Raw genomic sequence first — 27,152 nt, forward strand, 5'->3', positions numbered from 1 at the left:
GGCAAAAGCTCAGACAGTGGACTGAATATAACATGTGCATTGACGTGCTGCAGCAGTAGACTGAGGCTGCGTGCATCACTGCAAACTACTATACTAAATAGTATGTTAAAAATAGTCAACATCATTAGAATTACATTAATTAGTACAGTATGTATACTATAGTAGTATGTTTTTTGAAAGCAGATTAACACTAATAGAAAAAATACATTTTTTTTTAATAAATGAGCAAACTGTATTATGTGTAGTATGTAAACATGGTTAAAGGTACTATTAACTCCCCAGGCCATACAGTTCTAAGCATTTTAAATGAACTGTTTTTGTGCACCTGGACATATTCGTCTATTCAGCCTACGGCAGGTTAGTTCCACCAGTTCACTCTGAAGTTGTAAGGAGTGTTTCAGCCTGGACTACTTTTTCAATAAGGCACAATATAGAGCAGCCAGTCAGAGCAGAGCTCACTTACAGTGGTATGCAAATTTTTGGGTACCCTTGGTTGAATGTTTTGTTGATGTTCAAAAAAAAAAACCACATCATCTACAGAGAATACACTCCCACACATTTAATGGACAGTTACTGGTTATGTATTCAAAATGTGGCCTGTGCAAAGTTTTAGTACATTTTATATTTTATGTTTTATTTTTTATATAATAATATGTGTTGACTAGTTTTCACTTTGGAAATCAACAAATCGTAATTTAACCAGAGGTATTCAAAAACTATATATCATTCTTAAAAGAGCAGTAACAAAAACAACCTGTTTAATTCTAAGAGGTAAAGAAAGAGGTTGGACAATGATCTTTTAAAAATGCTATTTTTTTGGTACGTAAGACTGCACAAACATTAGTGGACCTCACTGAAAAATGTAGAATATTGGACTTTTTAAAGGCTTTGAAGCACTGTAGCTACAGTTTGTAGACTCCAGTGTAAGTTCATGATGTTCTATTCGTCTTGATTACTTTGTATGTGTGTATGGGTTTTATTGCTTTGTGGGGTCCAAATCCCCCCACAATGTAAAAAAAGTTTGTCAGTTCAACCTAAAAAATACTTCATGCTGTAACCAGTGAACGTAAATAAACTAGTTTATTCAGCTTAAATTACACAATTTGAACGATCCACTGTTTCAATCAAAGTTTTTATCTGAGTTGAACAAAGAAGTTGTGCTTGTTACCACATGAAATCAATTTTTAGGTTGAACTAATGAACCATTTTTTACAGCGTAGGATGATGAAAATATAAATATAATAGTAGGGACATTTGGCGGCTTTTCTTGAGGAAAACATTCTTTTTAGGGTTGGGTTAGGTGGAGCACAACAGCGTTTACATACACTCATACAGAAACACATCATAACAGCAAACAAACAAACACACATCCCCCAATACAAAAAATATAAGCCGTGTTTAACAAACAATTATAAGACTGAATAAATGATACTGAATAAGATAATACATTAATTATTCAGGCGTACTTCACTTGTGCAATCATAATAATGTAATAAGCCGATAATACACTGTTCTGCACAAAATCATAATCGCATTCCATAGAGCATCTTCATCATACATGTTTATATCCCCATTAGCACTCTGTACTTTTTAAAATAAAATGTGCTATTTATACTTTGAAACATTTGGTATATCATTACCAAATATACATCAAGAAATAAATAAAATGTTAGAAATGTCATTGTGGCTGCATAGTCCTTAAAACCTTTAATATGATTTAAATAATATTACACAACATGCTTAAACTGTATAGGCCTAAAATTTGTTTTAAAAATGAAACAAGCAGCAGGTTAATCTGTGCAAATCTGAGTACTACAAATGCATTCATGCTTGGAATTAATGTTTTTTTAATAATAAAAAAACAGGATGGTGGGAGGTTATTCTAAAGTGCTAATCATGTCCAGCTTCACAAGTCTAAATAATTATTAATAATAATATAAATACATGCTGTAAAGATTTGTCCAGAACATCTGAAGGCAAAAAACTTGACTAAAAATCTATAAGTAGATTACCACAGTGTATTATTTATCCTTGAATAACTTCTTGATGATGCCACAGTGCTTGAAATATTGAATTCAGCATCTAAACGTACCACTGGTTGTCTAGTTGAAGTGTTTAAATGTGCATGTAGATGAAAAAAAATTAGTAATAATAAAAACAGGAACAGTTTGTGGTGAGATATCTGGCTGCTGTCTACAAGGAAAATTGCTTTTTCACCAAAAAACTTTAGTTTTTTATTAGGAAAAGCTGCTAAAAGCTGTACCTCTTGACTGTGTCTAATTGGAACACTATCCCCTTTACATATATTACCCCTTTCACATCTGTTTCTTCAACAATCAGCACCTCCATAGGACCACCATAGAGCAGGTATCATTTGGGTGGTGGATCATTCTCAGCACTGCAGTGACACTGATGTGGTGGTGTGTTACGCTGATGAGTGGATGAGTGGATCAGACACAGAGGTGCTGCTGCAGGTTTTAAACCCTGTGTCCACTGTGTCCACTCTATTAGACACACCTGTTGGTCCACCTTATAGATGTAAAGTTAAAGATGATAGCTCATCTGCTGCTGCACAGCTTTTTGAACATCCTCTAGTCGTTTGTCAGTGGTCACAGGATGCTGTTGGCTGGATCTTTTTGGTTGGTGGACTATTCTCAGTCCAGCAGTGACACTGACAAGTTTGAAAACTCCAGCAGCACTGCTGTGTCAGACCCACTCATACCAGCACAACACACACTAACACACCACCACCACGTTAACATCACTGCAGTGCTCAGAATGATCCACAACCCAAGTAGTACCTGGTCTGTGGTGGTCCTGTGGGGGTCCTGACCATTGAAGAACAGGGTGAAAGGGGGCTAACAAAGTATGCAGAGAAACAGATGGACAACAGTTTGTTATTGTAAAACTACAAATAACTGATTTAAGATTTTTAACGATAAGCTGATAACACATACATGGACTATATACTGTATATATTCTACACTAATTGTCAATTTTAATGAATGTGATATTGTGCACAATTACTGTTTATTTGCTGACCTACTTTACATCAAAAGCAGAATCAAAGGAATCAATCCCATTAGGCATATCAACAATAGGCCAGTGACTCAAGATGATGAACCCATGTATAAGAAGTCTAAGAGGGTAAAATGATGTTAGTTCCTTCTTTTTGTCACTGCGCTAATAGACCTACACAGGCTTCCCTGCAGTGGGACACCAGTTCAACAGTCAGCTGCTCCTTTATTCGCCTTGGTTTGGGGGTGCAGAGGGCTGAGGAGATGACTCCAGCACAGGGATGGTGAGGTGAAGGAAGAAAGGAAGTGTTCTTTTCAGGTAGTGGTGTTTGAATGCAGGAACAAACAGCTGATGAAATGCAGGCCAATGGCTGCTTGCATAATAACTTAACTCAATAATACCTGAATTTCCTTTGGTCCATGTGTTTTCTGAGCCAGGCCAGAATCATCACACTATCAGCCCCTGCTTGGCTACCTTTTTTGGTGGTCAGGGAATTTTTTATGCCGTCACAGCAAGTCACATGAGGGCTGTGCAGCACCTCTTTTCTTTGAATGGTCTGACCAAGTTGTACTTTCTGGCTTATGGTATAAAAAACTAAAATTAGGTGTGAGTGGTTCTAGAAACAAACCTTAAATGTTTCTGATAAGTATCCTAGCCTAATTTAAACTTTAATTTTTCATCATTTATTTTTAGCCATTTAGAAGAAACTATGTTGACCTGCACTTGTTGCATAAAGACAAGAACAAGTTGCCAAACAATACACTTTTTAAACAGGCCGTGTCCCGTTATGGCAGGACACCCTATAGAGGTATAAATCAATAATACATATGCATACATTTATCATAACACAGGTTAACATAAACCCAACAACCAATGCAACACATCCTTATAAAGTCCTTATAAATGTGTCCACTGTTGACAAGCACATTTACCCCACTGAAGACAGCAAACATGAAAATTAGACAGCTGTATATAACAAAGACCACTAGAGGCGGGCCTGAGTCAAGACAAAGACCTGAACACATAGAGTCAAGACCAAGACTTTTTGGAAAATATAACTTTAAGTAATATATAATCTAAAGTTATTTTGAATTATTGTTAAATTACAGTCCAACTTTGCATTGTAACTTTTGGATGGTGCTGAGATCCTCTGTCCCTTATTCTCCAAAACTTATTGAGAATCATCTGACATTAAGTTAAATGGGATTTTAATTAGCTGGAATTGCTGAATTTTAACTGGTCAAAAACTGGTATTTAGACTACCAACAATGTGGAATGGTCAAGTTTGTTTTCCAACTTGTTAACAATGTGATATGCTGATCAATGGCCAAATCTGTTCTCTCTCAATACTTTTTCATCACTGGTTTAGGATTCTATCGTAAAAAAACTCACATTGGTACATTCTCCTGTTAAAACATTCACACTTCAAAACTTCAGCTTTTCAAATTGCCTAATCACTTTAGTTTGATATTTTTCTAACCTTAACATCCTCAGAGAACTGACAGCTACGTAACTTTATGCAACATTTAAGGGGCAAGTTAATTTTCAATTTCAAATCAGCTTTCAAAAATTCTGCATAATTCAAGTGTTGATATGTGAACTTTGTCAAGTGATTTGATGTGAAATGATGCATTGTCTACAAAACAAAAAAAGTCTTTGAGGACTATTTTGCTTATAACACTCTGCATATACTTCTTCACCATGAATGGATTAAAAAAACTTTTTACTCCAAAAACGTATCTGAAACTTATTGCAAAACAATGTCTCAAGCACCAGGCAGTGCATTTGAAACAATTTCACGTGAAAACTTTTTGTGAGGCTGCTTCTGAGAGGCATTTAATGCTTCAGATGTCTGGTTCCAATCACTACCAGTATGAACAGTCCTGATTCTGTACATTTTTCTGGAACTGAGTATTTTGCCACTCTGAATGACTTCTACATCTTACTGATTAATGATTACCCCATTAGTATAGGCAAATTTGTCCCTTCAATGTTTAACCTAAAATAAGTATTTAAGATGTTTCATGCAGGCTGCCACAGAGCTGATTATTTTGATGATTAATTAAGTCAGAGTTTTTAAAATGGCCAAATAATGAAAATTGACCTAACTGAATAAGAACAAACCATGCAAAACCTTTTAAAATGTTGAACCTACTTAATTGGAAAAGATAAACTGGGAATCCTTTAAAAATACAGGTGTGTCTATCATGCAAACTGACAACTAAGCACTGCCAATTCAACAAGAAGGTAGGCAGTGATTTAGTTCTAGTTTTTGTTTCTGATCTAATGACACAAATTTTGTCTAAATTTAAAACCTTGACAACAGCTTTGAGTCAAAGGCCTTTATGCTTGGTTAATATATCCACCAGTTATGTTTATGCTGAAATTAATCCAAGACTGCCAGCAAGTCTTGCTAACCGGGACTTTTTAAAAGCCGATATTAATAAATAAGCATGCTGTAGTTATACATCAATTAATGTAACTCATAAAGTGTTCATAGTAGTTACTGAATAATTATTAGTAATGACTGAATATAGCAGTTATTGAATAATTCATAGTCGTGACTGAAGAATTAATAGTAATGACTGAGTAGTTCATAGTACGTATTGGATAACTTACATTTGTCACTGACTAATTCATAGTAATAACTGAATATAGTAGTTACTGAATAATTCATAATAGTCATTGAATAATTCATAGTAGTTATTAAATAATTCATAGTAGTAACTGAATAATTCATAGTAGTTACTGAATATTTCATAGCAGTCACAGAATAATTCATAGTAGATACGTAAAAATTCATAATAGTTATTGAATAATTCATAGTAGTTACTGAATAATTCATAATTTCATAGTAGTGACTGGATAGTTCATAGCAGTTATTGAATAATTAATAGTAGTGACTGAATAATTTTTAGTAAGGACTGAATAGTGCGTAGTAATGACTGAATAATTCATCGTAAGGACTGAATAATGCGTAGTAATTACTGAATAATTCATAGTGACTGAATAATTTATAGCAGTTACTGAATGACATAATGACAATAATCATAAGTGATTAAATAATTCATATTAGTTATTGTATAATTCACAGTAGGGACTGAATAATTAATAGTAGTTACTGAATGACCTAGCACATTCTTTTTTGTTTTATAGTAGATATTTGATTCATGAACAAATATTCTAAATGAGGTCTTCACTAACAGACACACAGTATCGTTAACGCTTGGGTTTATTCAGCCATTCCTTCTACCAACAACCTTTGCGCAAAACACAGCAATTCTGAAAATGGCACCAATTTGGTATTTACAAAAAATCATTAAAATAAACCATATTTTACAAATTTCAATAATAAATAAATGTTTTGACAAAAAACAGTTGCATTCAGCAGTATTTTCTCATCTTTTACAGAGAAATGGTTTGTTAATTACTGAGTAGTTAGCATGAGTCCTTTTATAAATGAAAACAAAAAAAAAACAAAAGTGACATACAATGAATTGGTTGTTGCAATTTGGACTTCAATAAAATCATAGCCCCAAGTAAACACACAACATCCAGCAGCCTTCACATGTGAGTGAACAGTAGTGCATTGATTAAAACGCAAATGAAGAGCTTTGGTTCAACAGTACTTCACACTACCAGCACACACGCACACACAACACGCACACACACAATGGTGTCGCTCACTATATAAGGCACCTGTATACATCATCTAGCAATTAGCGTGTTATTAAAAGTAAACTTTAGGTTTCGCAAACAAAAAAAGAAGAAGCTTCTTTTCTGCACATTACAGGATACATTTTAACTTGAGATGCAATCAGATTGTTAAAGAAATGCACGACAGCTTCAACTGAATGTCTCAAGTTAAAAAATGGTGCTAATAATTCAGAATTTTGATAAACAACCAAATTCAGTGAGCCAATGATGTAGCCATCACTGCACAATCTTCTACAGGTACGCAAAACAAGCACATGAATAAAAGCAATCATTACTGCACAGTCATATGCATGAACACCCACGCTTGAGAAAGGAAAACAATTTGGCAATTACAAATCGTATATCCAGTACTTTTTGTTCATCGGAAGGAGTAATTAGTGTGTTGGCAAAAAAAATAAAACATGAAAATAAAACCCTGAGATTAAGATCAATCGTTGAGGTCAGGTGTGACGAAACATTGAGAAAGTCTACACTCAGCCTATTCGGCTTAGTCCTTCAGTCTGTACTCTCCTTAAAGCGACAGTTCAGTAAGAAATCAAAGGTACACAATTTCCCCTTTACTCAAAATGCAATCAGTCAGCCAAGACACGTTTGGTATCTAAAGCTTTGTTAGTTCTGCATTTGAGCTACGATAATATAAGGTTACTTAACAGCTCAATGCAGTTTGTACAATGCTAACTGACCTATCCATGCTTCATCCACACATAGCTACTGTTGTGAGGTTTGACAAGTTTTAGGTAATGTTGGCAATAATCCCGTTCAACTTAATGAGAAACTGTAAGGCACAAACTGGACTTTGTTCAAATTAGAGCTCCCAAACAGTTAAATTTATGAATCATGATTGACATTGATAATGTTTTATTTGCTCAATTTTTTCTATTTAAAAAGTAATGCATTTTGGTTTATCTATATGAGTGGACAAAATAAGCTTCACCAGACTGGTTTTATTACTTTATACTTCACATGAACCAGAACATGAAATGTAAGTAGGGTAAACTTGATAACAGAATGAATGCAGTTTCCAATTTTCATCACCAACAGTGGGTGCATGTTCTAACTTGTCTGGGATTGTATCCTTTCGCTCTCACACTACAATGTTACATGTTGTTTTGAGGGGGAGCTATTAATGTGTTACCACTAGTTAAAATACCTATATTCAGCATGTTTTTAATTACTTACCTTACTTGTTTTTAATTAAAAATAATTACTTTTATTCCATGTGTGTGGAAGATCACACTGTTAACATTAGGTGTAGGGTTTTTTTTGGGTCATGTAATGGAGCTTATGTTATTGTAGTGGCGAATTTTTGTATCCAATCTGTTTTGATTAGCCACAACAACATGTTGTGTGGTCAGTAGTGCAGCATTTTAAACTGGAAACTCAGCATTATGTAGTGACTTCACACTACAAAAGAATAGATTTGTAAGCGAAGCATGGAAGCAAACATCAGGCACCAAAGATGTCTTGGCTGACCAAGCACATCTGGGGTAAGGGCGTAATTGGTAAGGGCGTAATTGTGTAAGTTTGATTGTCCGCTGAGCTATTGCTTTATCGCTAACACTTAGGCAAAACGGCCACATTGGCAGCACCAGGAAACCCTGAAGGCAGCCCTTGTGGGCAGGGTCTTAGTGCCCCCCAGGCTAGGGGCAGTGCCCCCCTGCGGGCTGGCTGTGGAAGAGGTCACTGGGTGAAGCTCTTTTTGATGGAGACGTTTGGGAAGAGGCTACTCAGCTCCTGCACAGTCCGTGCGTCGATCTGTGAGCAGAAGGAGACGTCCAGCAGACGCAGCTGAGGACACGCCTGCAGCAGTCTTCTCAGAGCAGCAAGACTGACCATCCGTGTACCTGCACACACACATCAGTAAAACACACATTAAACACCACAACACACAGCCGAATATCTGACAGACAAGTCTCAACAAGAACACTGTGTTACTATGCGTACATTTTCCATTCATCCTGACTGTAATAAACCCAGAGAAAAGCAGCGCTAACCAACAAAAATAGTCCTGACTTTGTAAAATGTTTTTACAAAAGCTCCATGTTTCATGTTTTAAAACTGAAAGAGCAAAAGCATTTCTTTCTGGTTCCTTTAAGATTAAAATTAGGATTAGGTTTAGAATTAGACTGAGAAAATTCTTACTACATATACATACTTATGTATAACACATTCGGGACATAATACATTCTTACATTTAAACTAGCGTTCAAAAGTTTGAAATTGATTGTGGTTGCAGACACGTGTAAATTTTTCTAATATGTTAGTCCTGTGTAACTTCATAGGTTTCTAATAATTAGTAGGACGCTAGGAAGCTGTGAAAAAGCAGAAATGTTAGATGTGTCCAAAATGATGAACAGAGCCAGAAATGATTCTAAAAGGATTCTAAAATGAAATCTAACATCCAGAATCAAAAGGGAAGTTTTAAAAAATTTATATCCAGAATTCATCATATCTAGAAAGTGGAGATCAAATCTCAAGGCAGATAACTGAAAAAATAAGTAAATAGAGTATATTATCAGGTAATTCCCTTCTTGTTCTATATATATATATATATATATATATATATATATATATATATATATATATATATATATATATATATATACAGGGAGATTCACTCAAAAGAGGCCCCGACAGCCGTCGTGATGTTTGACCTCCGTTTGCATCTTCCGGGAGCAAACCCCCGTACCCCTTCATGCGTCTGGCAGAAAACGGAGATCACTTCCAGAAGCTAACTTTACATTGGTGTTTTTCTTGGAAAGTGCTTGCATGATTCAATTATGGAAGTTAGTCAGCCATTCAGTCAGTCAGAGACTCAGTAAGAGACATCAGCTCTCATAGGCTTTTCCAGGATAATGTGTTATTGATATATTGATAACGTCCAGCAATAACAAAGCTTATTAATATATCAAGTTATTCCAAACTTTTGAATGGCGGTATATATAGTACTAGGGGTGGGGGGAAAAAATCGATTCTTAAACGCATTGCGATGCGGACGTGGACGATTCTGAATCGATTCACAAATGTCAAAAAGTGATTTTCTGAATTTTTTAAAATATAACGCAATGTTGACAGAATGCAAAAGGTGGAACTTGGAAGTGCAGCACCTGGACATTCTGTGACATAACAAAAACACAAGAGGATGAGCGAGAAATCATTAAAAGCTAGTTTAGGCCAGGAGTCGACAACCCAAATGTTAAGAAGAGCCATTTTGTCCTTTCAACAAAAATCAGATCACCTTAGGAGCCATAACATTTAATGTCCAGTATGTCTCAGTATGTGCTAATGTCCTAGTATACATTAAAAAATATAAACTTACTTACAGACTTACTTTGTTCTGCTTTAAGCTTTAGCTAGAGCAACTGTCCCCCCATCTCTACCAGAAAACATTTTCTTCAAAAGTAGAGCAGCTTATTGTAAAATGTCTCTCAACGTTCGACTGTTTTATAAGTCGCTTCTTATTCTCCAGTTTCTTGTTAGAATTTTCCCGTTCCACCTTAAATTCTGCCTGAGGCGCCGGAATGTAAATGCGGCACCATTTAAGGTGGACCGGGAAAATTGGAAAGAGAAGCTGACTTCATCTTCGCAGCTTTTTAGTGTTTGACAGTCTCTTGTTGCAGATTAAACGTACCAGGAAACCTGCATTGCTTATAAATGCGAATAAGTCCATTCGTCTCCAAAACTTCGTCTTAAATCTCTCTCTTTGCCTTTTCGTTAGCAACTAGCTAGGCAAGACTGCGTTACTATGTGACCTGCAGTCTGCACACCAGGGGAAAAAGGACCTGGATAAGAGCCGTACGTTACGCAAGTTCACACTAAACTAAAATATTTTGGAAATGACAAACATGAAAAACCATATTACGTGTCCACCCGTTTTCCGACCGGTTACACTTGCTGCCAACCAGAGGACCATCAAGGAAGCGATGTCAGAGCTTCCACCCAACTCTGAGGTGAATTACAAACTGTATCGCAACTTTTATTGCCAAGGATTTGCGTCCGTTCTAAGTCGTTGAGAACCAGGGCTTTCCCGCTATGTTGGACACTTTGGAGCATCTCGTCTCAAAAGATATTTTACTGACACAATGAGAGTCACAACACTTCCATTTGTTTTATTAGTAAAAGATATTGAAAGTAAATTCGTTATGGATCATTACAAATATTTTGCTTTAAAAGTACCAAGTCCTCACACAGTGAGAAAAAAGAAATCCTGTATAGAAAAAGAGACGCATCAAGATGCATCAATAATCGTTTTATAATCGCATCACAGCCCTCTGAACCGTAATCGAATTGAAACGTGAGGTGTCTAGAGATTCCCACCCCTATATAATACATATGGGACATATTATCACATTATTACATTATATTATTTTGACACGGTATAAAAGTCAAGTTTATTTATATAGCGCTTCTCACAACAGACATTGCCACAAAGCAGTGTTACAGAAAATCTGGGTCCAAGCCCCCATGAGCAAGCCAAGGATGACAGGCAAGGTAAAACTCTCTAAGAGCAAGAGGAAGAAACCTTGAGAAGAACAAAGACTCAAAAGGGGAACCCATCCTTCTCTGGTCGACACCAGATAAAATGTATGATCGAATACATGAATTTGTATGTGTTACTGCCTTGTCTCACCCAGTTTTATATTTATATTTACTATTTATATTTTCTATGTAAATTCTCACCCAATATGTCAAGGTGCTCCAGTGCAGGGCAGTTTGTGGCGAGTTGCTCCAAGTCACTGTCACAGACGGTGCGGTTTGCAGTGAGGAAGAGTTTGCGCAGGTGATGCAGTCTGCGACCTAGCAGCTGGAAACAGCCAGAGCTACTGTGGAGACTGGAGCACCAGCCCAGGTCCAGTTCTTCGAGCCCTGCACAGCCGGACACCAGCTCTGCCAGCCCACGCTCACTCAGGTTCCTGCAGCGCCACAGGTCCAGAGACACCAAGCCCCGGCACCGTGCAGCCAGCAAACTCACCACTGCATCATAGTCCTCTATCTACAAACCAGAGATGTTTATGTAATTTTACATACATCTGAGTCAAGTTTCAAGTCTTTAGTTGTGAACCCAAGTTCATTTAAGCACTGCACTGTAACTCCACAAAACAGTCTATTAACAGTCTATTCACTATTTAAATGGCGAAAGCATACCGTCTATCCAAACTACTGAAGTCTCTCATAAAAGGTTTCATTAACACAAAGAGTTTCATTAATTTACCACAAAGTGGCTGGCCTTAGGGGCTAAGAATAAGGTAGAGCCTCTATTCTGCTGTTTCACTGTTCACCTAATTAAACAGCTTTCAAATGTGAGGACTAATAGACTGTTCTAGATGTTTGAACAGTCTGTTAGTTCACTGTTACAAATAAGAGTTTGTAGTATGTCAATTAACTAAGATTCTGTCAGGCAGTCATGACTTTCTGAACACTCGCTATGCTTCTCTACCTGCATTACCCTATTGTGTTGGGAATGCCATCAGCTCCACTTTGATCGTTTTCTGTGGAATGATCCAAATTATGCTAATTATGCTAGTATGTTATCCAAACTAGCTGTCGCTTCTTTTAGCCACACAGAAAATATTTCTTTAATCATTCAAAGCGAGTCATGCTGTGTTCTACCCCATAATTTGTCTGCAAGTCCTGAATTAAGACCATGATGCAGTTTGAGCAGGTTGAGAAAAGCTTTGAGGATGTATTTATGGAAACAGTTTGGGTGATTTTTGAATTCCAGTGTTTGCTAGCCTTGTAGATCTAGTCCTAAACTAATCAAACAAAATTTGGACACCAAACAGGTCGTAGCTGAACGACTGCCTTCGGGGTAAATGGAAAATCATGTAAATTTGATTTAGTCAAACTATTCCTTTAGGTAAACCTATTTTTGTAAGTTAAAAGTCACTAATTATTCTTGGATGTTTCTCCGCTTATCAAGAAGAACCATTTTTAAGCATCAAAATAAATCTAAATGTGATAAAGCACTGCACACTCAAATCTGTGCAGAAATCACCAAAATCAATCTGAAATATTTTTAATTGTACAATATATTTAGTATTTAGTATTCAGTCTTAATTTCTACAAAGCCAAAGTTGGCTTTGCATTTGCCAGCTTTTGGTTTAAATTTTCTGTTCCACCTGAAATGGAGCACCAGTTACATTCTAGCACATGTACTGGCACCTGAATGTAACTACTGCACCACTGAAGGTGGAACAGGAAATTTCGAATAAGAGGCTAACTTTAATTTCACCAAATTTATCAAGTCATTTGTGTGCTCCATATACTCATGCCTCTGATTATCAGACATTCTCGCCATCATACATAAGGTAATGCAGCTGACCAAGTCAGGTATGAGAAACAGAAGGACTCTGGTGTCCATGTTAGGCAAGGCTAACCCAAAAACACCAGCCATTCCTTTATATCAGCTGTCTAAAAAACAAAGCGGACTACTTCAGATGCAATAAACTAGCTGCTGTATTTTTATTTTCATTTGAAACGTGACTAAAACATTCTTGGCTCAGCCATTTGTCCAAACAGGCTAATATTAGCGTAGTTTGTGCATGCTTGTACGTCACGCTACTTGCACTTATTTGTGGCACACTGGTATACAAGTTATACTCTTAACTTCATAATTGCAACTGGTATATCAGATGAACTGGTATATCTACCACTACTAATGTGTAGGTTCACTGGTCATTTTGCATAGCAAATAAAATGGTTGTGTTGTAGACATTGTGACCCCTGGTTCCTATCACCAAATTTGTAAAGAAATCAGGAATCAGTAATTTGAATGCACCACTTCACATCAAACCACTATGACTTTGTTTACACCCCAGTGATTTAATTCTACTGAAATTCTGAAATATGGGTGGAATTGTTCTTGAAGCTGTGGACTCAAGGTAACATAGTGATGATACTGTGGCGTGTGTGACTCACCATTACACAGCTGCCAAGGTTGAGATGCCTCAGCTCAGTGCAGAACGTCAGGATGCTCAGCATGGCTGTTTGCTATACAAAAAAAGAGAGAATATGACTAGAGCAGTGCACAGGTTTATCAATGCTCCAGCCGAGGGCCCTCAAGTGGGAGGGGCCCCAAACTGTCCAACAAATTATCATGGAGGGGTTTCAAGTGATTTTTCACATGTAACATCAGGCTTGGGTTTGTTTTCTAATGAGCGATTTCTTTATATAGTACATTTTGTGCATTCTCTCTCTCTCTCTCTCTCTCTCTCTCTCTCTCTCTCTCTCTCTCTCTGTAACTCTCTAGCTCCCTCTAGCGCTCTCTCTTTTTCGTAATGTTAGCTGCATTCTGAATGAATTGCTCTGGAGTTTGAAGAGTGGGTTAACGTGCCAATGAATGAAACCATGGATGAGAGGGATGTGTTAGGTTGGTGAAAGGTCACAGAGGATCTTTCCCCTTGTTGTTAAGACTGCTTGATAGGCATTAAGCATTGCTGCAGTAACAGCAGTAGCGGGAGAAACTTTCGCACAGTGGGGCAGTTGATCACAGGAAGGTTTAAATGGTGCCAGGTATGATTGACAATTCCACAAAAAGCTTAGCCTTAGCTTAGCCTGACTGTACATGAGGTACACGAATACGCATACGCAATTACCCACATCTGTTAGTGCAAACTCAGTCAGGCCTGGTTTGGCTGGGTTCCAAAACTGCGAGTACGGGTCAGGATTAGCCGCAATTTCGTGCCTGTGCTAGCTAATATATTCTTACTAATATCACGTCCATAAATCTAGATAAGTTATTACAGCTGCATACGATAGTTAACAGTTTTTAGCTAGCCAGGTACTACATTCAAAATCTCCAAATGATCTATTAATAACTGTACTTAGTAGAGACAAGCATTTCTACTTATTTTGATATTTGTGAAGCTCTAAGATTTAATAAATAGATAACAGCTTAATGGTTCAACAAGAAAACAACTGGTTCAACTGGCTAACAATAAAGTAAGGCTGTAGGCTTTCATTTTTAGATAACAGCACTGGTGTAACAGCACACATTTTAAAACTTTTTACAGGTTTTCATGTTGGATGTGTAAAGAAGAGCCTACCTCTTCAGAGGATCTACTGAGCTAACAGAGCTACTCAGTACACTGAAAATGAGGAGCTGTAATCTTCTTACAGGTGGACAATCTGCTAACATGTTAGTTTGTCCAAAAAATATATTTGCACTGTTTCTGGATCTAGTTAACATAAGCTAGAGTAATTTAGTTGACCTAGTTAGTGAAAAGCCTGTGTCCTTAACAACGTATTCTTGGCCATGCACTCTCGTTCAACCACTCGTGAGTGAACTTGCAACATCTTACAGCCCTGTTAAAACATAATATCAATGTTTCATTTAAATGTTTACCTGTATGTTTTCTCTGTTTTTTCTGTGATGAAATGAAACAGAGCAGTGATTTCAGTATTTGATTACAGTACTTGAGTACTCATGTACATCCTTGATACTTTCTATAGTTTCAGTTTTGAATGCAGTTTGTTAAACGATCACAATCTAGCAACAAGCAATGTACGTAAATGAACAATAATCATGTACTTAATAAAAAAAAACAACAAACTAAAACAGTTGTAATCTCTGCAAATTGTGCATCTAAGACTGTAGAACTGACTCCTCTTTCTGGCAGTCTCTTAGCTTAAAAATATGGTTGGACTAAAGCCTATTCACACTAGTTTAAGGATATGCGTCCTTCAAAGCACTTCTGGAAGTTGCTTTGGATAAGAGTGTCTGCTAAATGCCGTAAATGCAAATGTAAATGTGTATGCTTTGTGTCTGTGTAGGCCCTGTAAGATTTATAGCCCAAGGGCCTGTGTTAGTCTTAATGTGGCCTTGAACATGACAAACCTTACAGCATCAAATTAGTGAGGGAATAAAATAATGCAAGTATTATAATATGTGTCAATCCCACAACAGACTGAAAATAACACAGACAAAGGAACAAAGGCGGGTTCCTATTAAATGATCAAAGAAAACAAAGCCTCCAACCACAACGGACCTGTCTACAATCCAGCAGTGGAAAAATGAGCCGCAGGAATACGGAAAGCAGAACGGAAAGACAGCAGTGCGCTTAGCCATGTTATTCAGTACTGTTAGAGAAATGGATATGTCAAAATAAAAGTATTACATGACTTCATGGCTCGGCACGCTCACATTAAGAAGAGGATGGTTTAAAATTTCAGAGAAAAAATGTCATTTTGACAGAAACAGCTGAATCATTGCTGTCTTAAAGACAGCAGGCTCAACACCTCAATTAAAACAGAATACAGCTATTGTTCTCAGCTGAGTTAAAACACGTCTCAGTAAATGCATGTGTGCGCACGTCTTTGACTGCACACCTCTTACTCTGCTTACTGCTGATGGTGAGAAAAGAAACATGTTAATTATGTCAGTGACAGCCTAATAGTAGAGGGATGGGGGATTTGACAGGCTGTGAGGGTGTGTAAATAGTATCCTTCCCTGCAGTGAAACACTATGCCTATAAGTAGAGAATGGAGCAGTACTACAAAGCACTGAGCCACTCTAAAGCACACGCTCAGACACACCACTGCGGTCAGTGTTACTGGGGTTTACTGGTGTTATTGCCGTTAGTGTTGTTCTTTGTGCAGGTTTAGGAGAGAATGTAGTGTGTTAACTCCTGAATGGGTCATATGGAGGGCACACCAAAACTTTGACCAAAGCCTGATGCCAGAAAACGAGTCAAATGACCAAGAAACAATTAATAAACATAGAGTCATATGCAAAAGTTTGGGCATCCCTGGTCAAATTACATGTTTCGTTGATTTGAAAATAAGTACACAGTCTCTATAGAGAACACACTTCTGCACATTTTAATGCACAATTACTGCTTGTTGATTAAATGTAACATATTGAGGGAAAAGTTAGCAAATACACAGAAACTATGTACTGAAGCAAATTTTTATTTTAATGAATTGCTAGGAATTTTTAATTTCTTTGTTAACTTACTTCTCTTAAAAATTTGACTATTCAAAACTTTGCATAGGACTGTCCAGCGCTGTCAGTTTTAGGCACCTGAGAAAAATACATATAAAAAGCTATTTACTACAATAAGTAGTGATTTTACATATGTCATTGTATATGTTTAACCATTTCAAAACCTCTCCTTGAGGAAGCCCAGTATTATTTGTATTCATCATCCAGTACCTGGTTTGTCTCAATTAATCCCTTATTAAACAAAATCAAGTGAGCAGTAGATAGAATGAAATAAATCAATATAGGGATTGCTAGGAGTGCCCAGGAGCCATCTGGAGCTAAATTTTGTTCTTTAAACAAAACATTTTTGAAAACAAGGAATTGTTGTTACTTTTTACTGTGTTTATGTTATGTGCATTTATTCAATATTGATTTTACAGGCAAAATGAGACTTATTGCCAAGATACGTGGTTTTAAACAATGTGTTGGGGGGCACAAAAGACTTTTGCACAGTACTGACTCATAACACAAAAAAATACCAATCACAATACACTCTACACAACCCACTCTACACAACCTAACAGTCTATAATATATTACTATATATATACTACTTCTACTACTATTACTACTACTACTAATAATAATATTTATAATAATAATAGCAACACTTTTCGTCCAGTAATTCTGAGATGGTTTCAAACTTTGAAGCAGCTGTGGGAGCAAACAGTGATCATAAGGGAGTAGAAGTTTTATCTTTGTCAAATAAATGAACACAGGTTCCCACTGTGTTTTCCAAGACTTTTCCAGGACAATTCAAATCAGTAAGTTGTAGCATATTGTCATTGTTAATTGGGCAACAAATGTAGAAAAAAAGAAGAACAGAATTGCAAATGTCATACAAAGGGACCACCATCACTAAACCTGATCATATAAGAGCTGAGACTTGACGTGTTTTCCCTGACACCCCCCGAAACCCGATGTCTTAAACCTGACACTGTAATCTGAGAATACTGTAAAATGTACATCATAGCATTTGTTTTACAGGCTTTTTGTACAGGCATTAAATCTGATTGCAGCACTCAGCAGGTTCATCTAGTGCAGCTTGAGAGCTGCATTTCAACAACAATCTCCTTGCTAGTAAATATGAATAAACAATAAATATAACATTAATGTAAGATATCACACTACCCTTCATGTTTTAAATTTAAAAATGTTCATGTGTGGGAATCTTAGTATCTTAGCAGCTGTGGTTTACATGAAAAAAAAAAAATCAGTAAATGAACAACATTTTCTTAATGATGTTACCATAGTAACTTGGTTAACCACTACCAAGACAGCCTTGGAAGAATAGTCAATTATTCAAATATAAGTCAGCAAACAAATTGATTACTAAACTAGTAGCAGCTCCCTGCCCTCTCACCTCAATTTTGGTGCGGTAGAGTATGAGTCGGCGGAGGTGTGCGAGTTTGGTGATGTGGGTGAAGGCCTGAGGCTGTAGCCGGTCACATGAGGAGAGATCCAACTCCTGAAGGCGCGGACACATCACACACACAACCTCCAAACACACCTCATTCAAGAAGTGACAGCAGGACAGCTGCAAACACACCAGACTCATCCCACATGCCCGAATGAAGCTGCGGGAGGAAGAATACACACATACACATTGATTTAACTGTGCACTACAGGGATCCATGCACACACGCTGACACTATAATAAACCAGTACCAGATTTATAGGTGTGAATTCAAGTAATAACTTATAATAAACTATAGGCTTATTGCATGTAGCTCTTCGTTCTTTCCTCCAGACTAAAGGTTTTTCTATAATCCAACCTGACGTCAATGCAAGCTGCAAAGAGAATGGCTTTACATTCTCACTGCTGTTTACTTTTCCTGATTTCTGTCTCCAGGCCACGGTCATGACAGCTCAGTGGAGCCTTTAACTAGCACCAGGACCATAGCAAGTTTAACTTTCACGCCGCTCTGGGACGATATCCAAGATTCTTGAACTTTCTCAATTCTGAAAAGATGAGTTGGACTGGAATGCTGAGAAACTATTCAGCATTTATTTTAGTGCACTTATTAAACAAAAGTAAATAAATAAGTAAATAAATAAAAAACAAGAGTGCCAACAAGAAAAAAAAGTAGAACATTTTGCATCGCAGCAGTGACTACAGTTATAACACAAGTTAATAACACTAATTCACTACAATACCCATAATACCAACAAATCCCTACGCATGATTGCAGTTAAACTCCAAGGTAAAATCACACACGTAACACTGAAAACAAAAGGTTTTATTCATTTACTCAATTAAGATTGGCTAATTCAATCAATTTTGTTTGTAGTATTTTTTTTTTTTTGCAAGTCTTAAGTGCCAGCTGAGTCAAGTCACAAGTCATTTAAGGGCGAGTCCAAGTCAAGTCATGAGTTGCAAGTCAACATGCGACTCAAGTGTGAGTTGCTATCTCTGTATTGTATTTTTAAAAAGAAAAGTGCTTAATAATGCTCGATAATGACCATATGATACATGGTGGTCATTGATTGTGTCGAGCCTTCACCTGCAGAATCCTGCAGCAGTCACAGCTCCTCTGTTTCCAGTCCAGGACATGTTAAGCCTCTGAAGGAGTGTGCAGCGTGGCTGCAGGTGTGTCAGCGCAGCATCGCTGAGGCGAGACCAGTACGGCTGTAGGCTGAGCTGGACATACTGCAGTGGGTCAGAACAATGCTGCTGCAGGAGCTTACAGCACTGACCCAAACGACAAAGATCAGGAACAGCCAGGTGACTTACAATCAACTGAATCAACTACAAACAGAGAGAGAGAGAGAGAGAGAGAGAGAGAGAGAGAGAGAGAAAGAGAAAAGAGAGACAGAGTGTGAGAGGTAAATGACATGGTAAAAAGACATGGAAGGGAGAGAAGGGAAGAAGAGGCAGCTTGTTACAAGCTTGACATCGTAACAACAGCAGAACCCTTTTGGTGCTATATAGAACCATATACAATGTATTCTCCAACAATCTAAAGAAAGTCTTCACCATGTAAAGAACCATTTAAGCATGTAAATGGTTCTTTGAGTGTTCATGGTTCTAATCTTTACTAAATAACCATTGAAGAACCATGTTTTTTGAGAGAGGAGGAAACTGTACTCACTGACACCCTGGTTTTCTTCATAATTTCTCTAAGGGAAAGACCTACGCTTTTAAGGGTTACAATGGTCTGCCTGTTTTCCTTTATTATCTGTCTTTTTCTCATCATTACAATAGCAATATACTACATCCTGCAGTGCAATGTTGTCCAAATACTGCCCTAAGGGCTTAATCTGTTCCAACACTGCTTTTATACACACAGAGAGCTTGTAAGTGATCAACAAAAGCTGGGACATCGTTGGGAATTGTTTCCATCAACTTTCAAAGCTTAACTTACTTCCATTACTGTAGAACACCTGAAAGTTGTTAAACAATGACTTGTTCCCTGAAAAACGCGTTTGAAATATACATTATTTTTCAGTTTTTTAACCTCTGGTAGTTTACTACTTACCTTTGTACCATTTCAAGTTATTCACTTCACCACTGCTTAAACCTCAATAAAAACTGGAAAAATGGAGGTGTTCTAAAACTTGACTATAGCACTATGGCTTAGTATTAATGAGAAATCAGAGGCAATGTGAGAGAACACACTCAGATCTCCTCCAGGTGTAGTGTTTATGTTGTTTATGTGTGTGTCCCCTTTAAAATGAGTGGGAGTGTGTCAAACTGAATATCAGCTGGCAGATAATGGCTGTATAGCATTTCACACACGCGTGTGCGCACGCTCAGAGTCTGACTGACATGGTAGAGATGCAGTGGTTTGGCAAAGACATCAGAGCTGTGCAAGCATAACACATCACACATCACACAGGTATTTCTAAATTACTCTACCACAAAATGACACTCTAATTATACAAACAAGATATCTGAAGAGCTCAAGCTAAGCACGATTCCTCCTTTCATGTCAAAAACATCTATGAGAGATGTACAAGGGCACTCTTTTAATACTTGTCTGGGAAAAGAAGAGATCTGGCTTCTTTTTTCTGTGTGATCTGCATAATGAGAGTCTGTAACATATTTAGTTTTACTTTATTACTATATTCTGCTGTACTATATATTACAGTGTAGTAGCTACTTTATTAGATATTGCTACCTTGTACCTACACTCATTGTTTATTTTATTAGAAACAACATATACATGCACATTACTGGTTTACAATTAAAAACTGCGGCTTTGAGCTTGATATATTTGTCCGAACCCAACAGGACCCATCTGCTCATGTCGGTTTTGGTCAAATTTGGATATCATTTCTCAAATAGGTGTCAGGCTAGGGTTGGCTGCAAATTTCACATTCATGGTTTTTAATGTGGTATATTGAATCATCCACTCATGCTGTTGACAAAATTTAGCACAAGGCCCATGCTTGTGAGAAAAAGGAAGGGTATACATGCAGTTAGCGCAGCTAACAAGTATTCAGACACTTTTGTTTTTGTTATTTAATATACCTCCAGTGCATTTATCCATGTCAAACTTACACAAGATGTCTTTTGACTTCGTATTTATGAATACTAAAAAACAGTATGTGTTAATAAGTATAAGCAAAGAAGTAAAGATGGGCTTAAAAAACTAAACTGTTTGGGGAAAAAAGTACTCAGACATTACAAATGAATAAAATTAGTTTGTAGCAAAGCTGCTGTTGGCAGCTTTGAGAAGTCTACAGTAAGCAGTAATTAGCTTTTTCTTTTTCAATGTTGGAATACAGTATGTATTTGTAGGCATAAACAAAGATTTAAAACACAAAATTGATAGCACTTATGGTTGAATTTTGGCCCGTTCCTCTTGGTAAACCATCTTCAATTCCCCAAAGTTAAGAGAGTCCCTCTGTTGGATTCACAACTTCAAAAAAACCCATTAATTTTCATTGGGATTCAAGCACCTTCAAGTACCTTAACCGTTCTTAAGTTAGTCTTAAGTCTTAAGTTACTTTGGCTGTATGTTTGGGTAATTGTCTTGTTGAAACATTCAGTTTCTGCTGATGAAAATCAATTCTCGATGACATATGATGCCCCAATACTGTTTGCAGATAAGCATCCCCATAACATGATGCTCCCACCAGATCACAAGTGCCACCCATCTTTCTCCAAACATGACTGGCTGAGTTATTGCCGAAGAACTCTGTGAGACCAGTGTACATATTTCCAAAAGAGTTCTGATTTGTGTGATTTATTTCTATTTTTTACATATATGAATACTTGTTTCCTCTATCAATTTTGTGTTTTAAACCTTTATGAGCTATGAACACATACAGTTTTGTTCATATTTATAAATAAAAAGACAAACTCAATTATAAAAAATAAAGTCAAAAAACATGATCTGTGTAAATCTGAAATAACACTTTCACACTGGAAGTAAATTAAATAACAAAAACAAAAGTCTCTGAATACTTGTCTCCCCTCACTGTATATGTTTTAGGTTCTATGTAGAGACAGCATTTTAGGATTAAACAGAAGTAGGATCTCACTATATCAGTATTGCATAGCATGTTTATCCAGACTAAAAACATTTGAGACAACTGATTGTTTTATTATTATCATTATTTTAAATTATTTTTAGAGTAGTTATCTGTGATGCAATGACAGCTGTACATGTCACTACACAGCAGTTTAATCTGCGCTTTCAAGTTCAGAAACGTGAAATTTTATTAGTAACTTTAGATGTTTATGAGCCAGTTTGGGTTTTGGACAGAACTCTGGACAACAAAACTTGAAGATGTGGTTGGGGTCAGACTTGGATAGGAAGTTCTTATAGTGTATTCAGGTTTAAACAAAAATGGGAATGATGCTTGATAAGAGTGTTATAGATACAACAAATGTCTGTCACTTCATTTTAAGACGCTTTATGTCAATGTAGCATAATTTCTCAAAACATCTTACATTATATTGCAGTTACATATAATATTGCATCTTTTTTATAATTATCCAATTATTACTTTGGAAATACATTATTCAGTGCTTATGCATGTATTCCCTATGCAGACAGCCTCAAATAAACTGTTACCAAAATCCTTACTTGTGATTAGTCCTATATTGGCATTAGTGTGAGTGAGGCTGCATTTACCTCATAAGGTAGTTTATCAAAGTAGCCATTGCCAAGGTTGTGTTTGTGGTCAGCGGTGGCCGTCCTGCAGCACAGCGCCCCCCCGGTCTCACTCAGGTCCTCCTCACCGTCACTCAGATCACTTATGTCTATCATAGGCATCTTATAAAGCGCAAGGATGGGCCTTTCGCGAACCCCTCGCAGGACCACCGCGTCAAGCTCAGTGTAATAATCCAGCATAGAGCTATTCACTTCCAGACGCAGCAAGTTGGTGGGGAAGCTAATGGGCCGGATTGTGGGGGAAAACTGACGTGCCTGGGGGCTCAGGGCTTTGGTGGGCTCCCCTGACCATAACACCTCCCACCTACACACACACAAACACACACACACACACACATTTTATTTGTAATAATAACAATGTGAAAAATTTGATGATAAATGGACAAATTAAAAAAACAAAACAAAATCTTGTGCACTTAACTTCCATTCAAAGAACATTTTGTCTTAATGAAATTATATTATTAAATATATATTCCATATACAGACATATGTTGGCCTGCATATTCCCAGACCTGTAGTGGTTACCTGACATCAGCAGGTGGATTCTGTGTGAAAGGATTTAGCGAGCAGGCCAGGATTTGTACGATAGCGCCGGGGTGGTAGGTCTCCAGCACTTCCACAGCAGTGGGGTAGACTTGCTCCTCAAAGGCCAGCTCCAGGAAGTCTCGGCTGTGGAAGGATGGCGGTGTGCGGCGGAACGGTGCTAGAGTGCTAACACACTGATCCCACCAGTGTCCATACGTCCGAAAAACTGCCGTCTGGGTGAAGTCTCCCGTGCTGGGGTAGACGTTAGGCACCCCGGCCAGATTCCACATGGTGTAGGACATGCTGTTTTCACTGCCATAGTGCGAGCTGAAGTCTAGAACCTCTTTAGCATACTGTTCCACCTCCACAGTGACTGGCAAGGTAGAACGCTGGCCCAAATCGACGAGTGCACGGCGGCCACCCAGCGACTCTGCTCGCGACCCACTCCTGCACCGCCGCCGCAGACAGATATAGTAAAACATGCTGAGAAGAGTTAGCATAGGGAACATAGGTGCTGGGGGCCGGGGTGGGGGTGAGGGGAGGTTTCAGGGTCAGACAGCACTCCCTAGTGACTATATGGGGCACTCTACACCACACAGGCTACAGGCCGAGCCACATGCATGACCTGCGAGGTTAAAAAGAGAAAGCACACAAAACAGAGTTAGACTGGCAAAAACATTGCAACAAAACAAAGGCAAAACTGTACCTACTGCATCACCCTGCATCTACAAAATCAAATTTACAACAACACTGTATATCATCGGTGACAAAACCCTGTATCACCATTTTTGTAGTTTTACATCATTTGAAAATGCTGTATAGCTTTCACACTGTGTGAAACTTTCAAGAGGAAAAGAAAGGACAAATACAAGTGGTGCAAAATTGCTTTGAATTAAAATTTAAGGATGTTTTTTCCTATTATAATGTAACCATTTTGGGGATGCAGTGTTTTGTTCCAAAAGCGACAATATGAGACAATAAAAAAGTGAATACCCCCTTAGCTACTAATCACTTAACCAAATTACCAAATTAATTTGCTATTTGGGTTCAATTTCACTAGCCACATTCAGGCATGATTACTGCCAGACCTGTTGAGTCCTGACGTAAATCCGTGAAATTGATTGCAGCTGCTACTGCCGAGGGTGGCACAATCAGGTATTAGGTTTAGGGAGGCAATTACTTTTACACAGGTGATATAGGTTATGAATAAATCTTTATCTTCAATAAATGGAATGATCATTTAAAGGCTGTATTTTGTGTTTACTCGTGTTGTCTTTATCTTATATTAAAATTTGTTGGATGATCTGAAACATTTAATGTGACAAATTTGCAAAAATAGGACAAAATGGGTGGGGGCAAATACTTTTTCACAGCACTGTATTTTGGTAACCGCCAAATAATCACATTCATATGCATTTTCATAACCGAAAACTGCTCTCAGTTGCCGTGGAGTGAAATCAATTTGTGTAGCACATAATTACTGCGCTCTGTAGAATAAAGACATTTTTAAACATGTAAAATATCGAAAATCAAATTGAAAACCTCAAAATCTCAAACTCAAAATTTCAAATATGTGTAAAACTATGCTATAATAATAATAAGAATACTTTATATAGTTTCTAATAATTTATGTAGCACTTTCCATTTTAGTTATCTTAACTAAAATGTTACCTTAAAGTAGAAGTAAAGAGGTAGTAAATCTTTGGAAAGATTAAAAAACTGAGGCATAAGTGATTCTAGTGAGTTTGCAATAAACCTGCCTCAGCTGACCACAGTGGTCTGAATGGGCTTTAAAGCTTCAACAGATCAGTAATATAGAGAGCCATTCAAAGCTTTAAACGTTATAAGCAAGTCAATGCAAAACTTAATAGGAAGCCACTGTAATAGGCCAACTGAATAATGGAGTAATATGTTTAAACTTTCAAAAACATTAAGATAAATAATAAAATCTGCAGCCTTATTTGAAGTGGACTTCAGGACCCGACAGCAATTCTTCTGTTTTATAATAAGTTTATCAGGAGGAAGTTATTGGTCATCCAGACTTTTATGTCTGTAATACAATCATACATTATGTGTAACTATGTCATTGAATCTGGCTGGGCTGATATGTATTACTGAGCATCAAAAGAACAAAACAGAAACTATTCAGTACCTTCTATGAAACTAATAAGTAAATAATCTAGTTATGGCAGAAAGAATCTGGTGTGGCATTTCTATAGTACTACCACAGAAGGTACAAAACACCCTTAACTCTGGGGCTATAAAGGCAAATGTTCATCTAGCTGGCTAAACAAAGGTGTTGCTTTAAGTCTCTTTAAGCTCTGAGGTGATTTTCAATACAGCATGATGTACTGTTTATAATACTTAGATTACCTAGATTAAGGTCATTTATGTACGCAAAGGACACGGAATTATTTGGCTATTTATCAGTCAAGCAGACAGCTCACATAACAGCTCACATAACTATGTGGCTAGTTTAACTAACGTTACATCAGTTAGCCATAGCTAGCTCAGCATAAAGTGCCTTACACATCAAGATATGAGGACAGCTGGCTAGTATGAAATTGTTGGAGCTTTTTCAAAATATTTAAAAAACCATCAAGCACCACCATTGCCAAACAGGGTGAGCAAGTGTATTAAAAGCATTAAAACTTTGACTGACTGGTTAGATGTCAAGGTGTCAAGCGCAAAATACAAATACAAACGCAGCCAGCACCTTTAGCTTGCTTGTTATGCTAGTTAAAAAAGCTAAGCTGAGTTAACGTTACCGCAAACACACAGACAGAGAGACTGCAGGAGTCGGCGATGAGGCTCGAATCTACATGTTGTCATGTAGCTAGATATGTTGCTGAAATACTGAAACAACCGAATAGACCGAATCCTGAAATGTTAACAAACCTAACTACAAGGTTAAAATATAAGATATCCGCAGCCTTTGTGTCTCCGTTGTGCAGCTTTGGAGTGCAGACACAGCAGAATCTCAGTAAACAACCTCTCACACCAGGCAGAATGAAATCACAGCTATTTACAGAAACAAGACAACAACTTACACAGGATCAGATGGCGAGTGTGTGTTAGGAAACCGTCCCGCGGCCATCGGAGTGTGTGTTTACTCTGGACGGCAACATCCGGCTACAGGGCATTGTGGGTATTGAAGTTCATCTGTAGAACGTGAGACTACAAAAATGAAACAGCGATCAATCGGTTGGTTTCTTTGCACTTTAGTCTGCTTTAATGTTAACAAACCTGACATCTGGGTGATATTTCACAGTTAGTTAGTTTGAAATGTTTTAGCAAGAAAAACAAGAAAATAGACAAATTATTCCTCGGTCTGGTAGGAGTTTTATAGGCTAATCATGGTACATGGTTTAAATGTATAGCTACTAGCTTCTTAAAAATGAATGCTCAAGTTGGTTTCTGCCATCTACTCGCTCTAGTGTGTATTGGTGTGTGTATGTGATCTTTTCATGGTTTTCTGTATTTCTTCAAGTAAACACTGCTTTGCTCTATCTAGCCCAACCATAACCTTAAAGGTGTACACTCTAGCCAAAATGAAAAATGTGATCATTGCTACATTGTATCCTATAGTGGTGCTGCTGTACCCTCTAGAGCAGATCCTGGAGGGCTGGTATGTATGTAGGCGTGTATTATTAGGGGAACTACCCAACTGTGTTGGACACCCTGCACAAAAAACAGCACAGACCAGCAAGCGTTTCATACCGCTCTAAGCTGATTATCCATGTTGTATCAAGCCTTCAGTACATTATTGACCAAAACTAGCATGAG

General features: G+C 37.4%; 1 protein-coding gene across 2 annotated transcripts; it reads right to left on the reverse strand.

Annotated features, from left to right (window-relative positions):
• Positions 1 to 6,239: 6,239 nt before the first annotated feature.
• On the reverse strand, positions 6,240 to 26,482 carry fbxl4 (F-box and leucine-rich repeat protein 4). Of its 2 annotated transcripts, none has more exons than XM_036556397.1 (8): positions 26,417 to 26,482; positions 23,367 to 23,991; positions 22,803 to 23,145; positions 19,221 to 19,465; positions 18,080 to 18,293; positions 13,654 to 13,725; positions 11,416 to 11,728; positions 6,240 to 8,579 (listed from the first exon to the last, which is right to left on the reverse strand). In XM_036556397.1, the coding sequence occupies exons 2-8, from the start codon at positions 23,873 to 23,875 to the stop codon at positions 8,416 to 8,418; spliced, it is 1,860 nt and encodes a 619-aa protein (XP_036412290.1). In that variant the 5' UTR covers positions 23,876 to 23,991; positions 26,417 to 26,482; the 3' UTR covers positions 6,240 to 8,415. The 2 variants fall into 2 exon arrangements, with proteins under 2 accessions (XP_036412290.1, XP_036412291.1); XM_036556398.1 differs by lacking the exon at positions 26,417 to 26,482 and adding an exon at positions 26,265 to 26,399.
• Positions 26,483 to 27,152: the final 670 nt, after the last annotated feature.

The sequence above is a fragment of the Colossoma macropomum genome, unplaced genomic scaffold, assembly GCF_904425465.1.
Source record: "Colossoma macropomum unplaced genomic scaffold, Colossoma_macropomum, whole genome shotgun sequence".
NCBI lineage: Eukaryota > Metazoa > Chordata > Actinopteri > Characiformes > Serrasalmidae > Colossoma > Colossoma macropomum.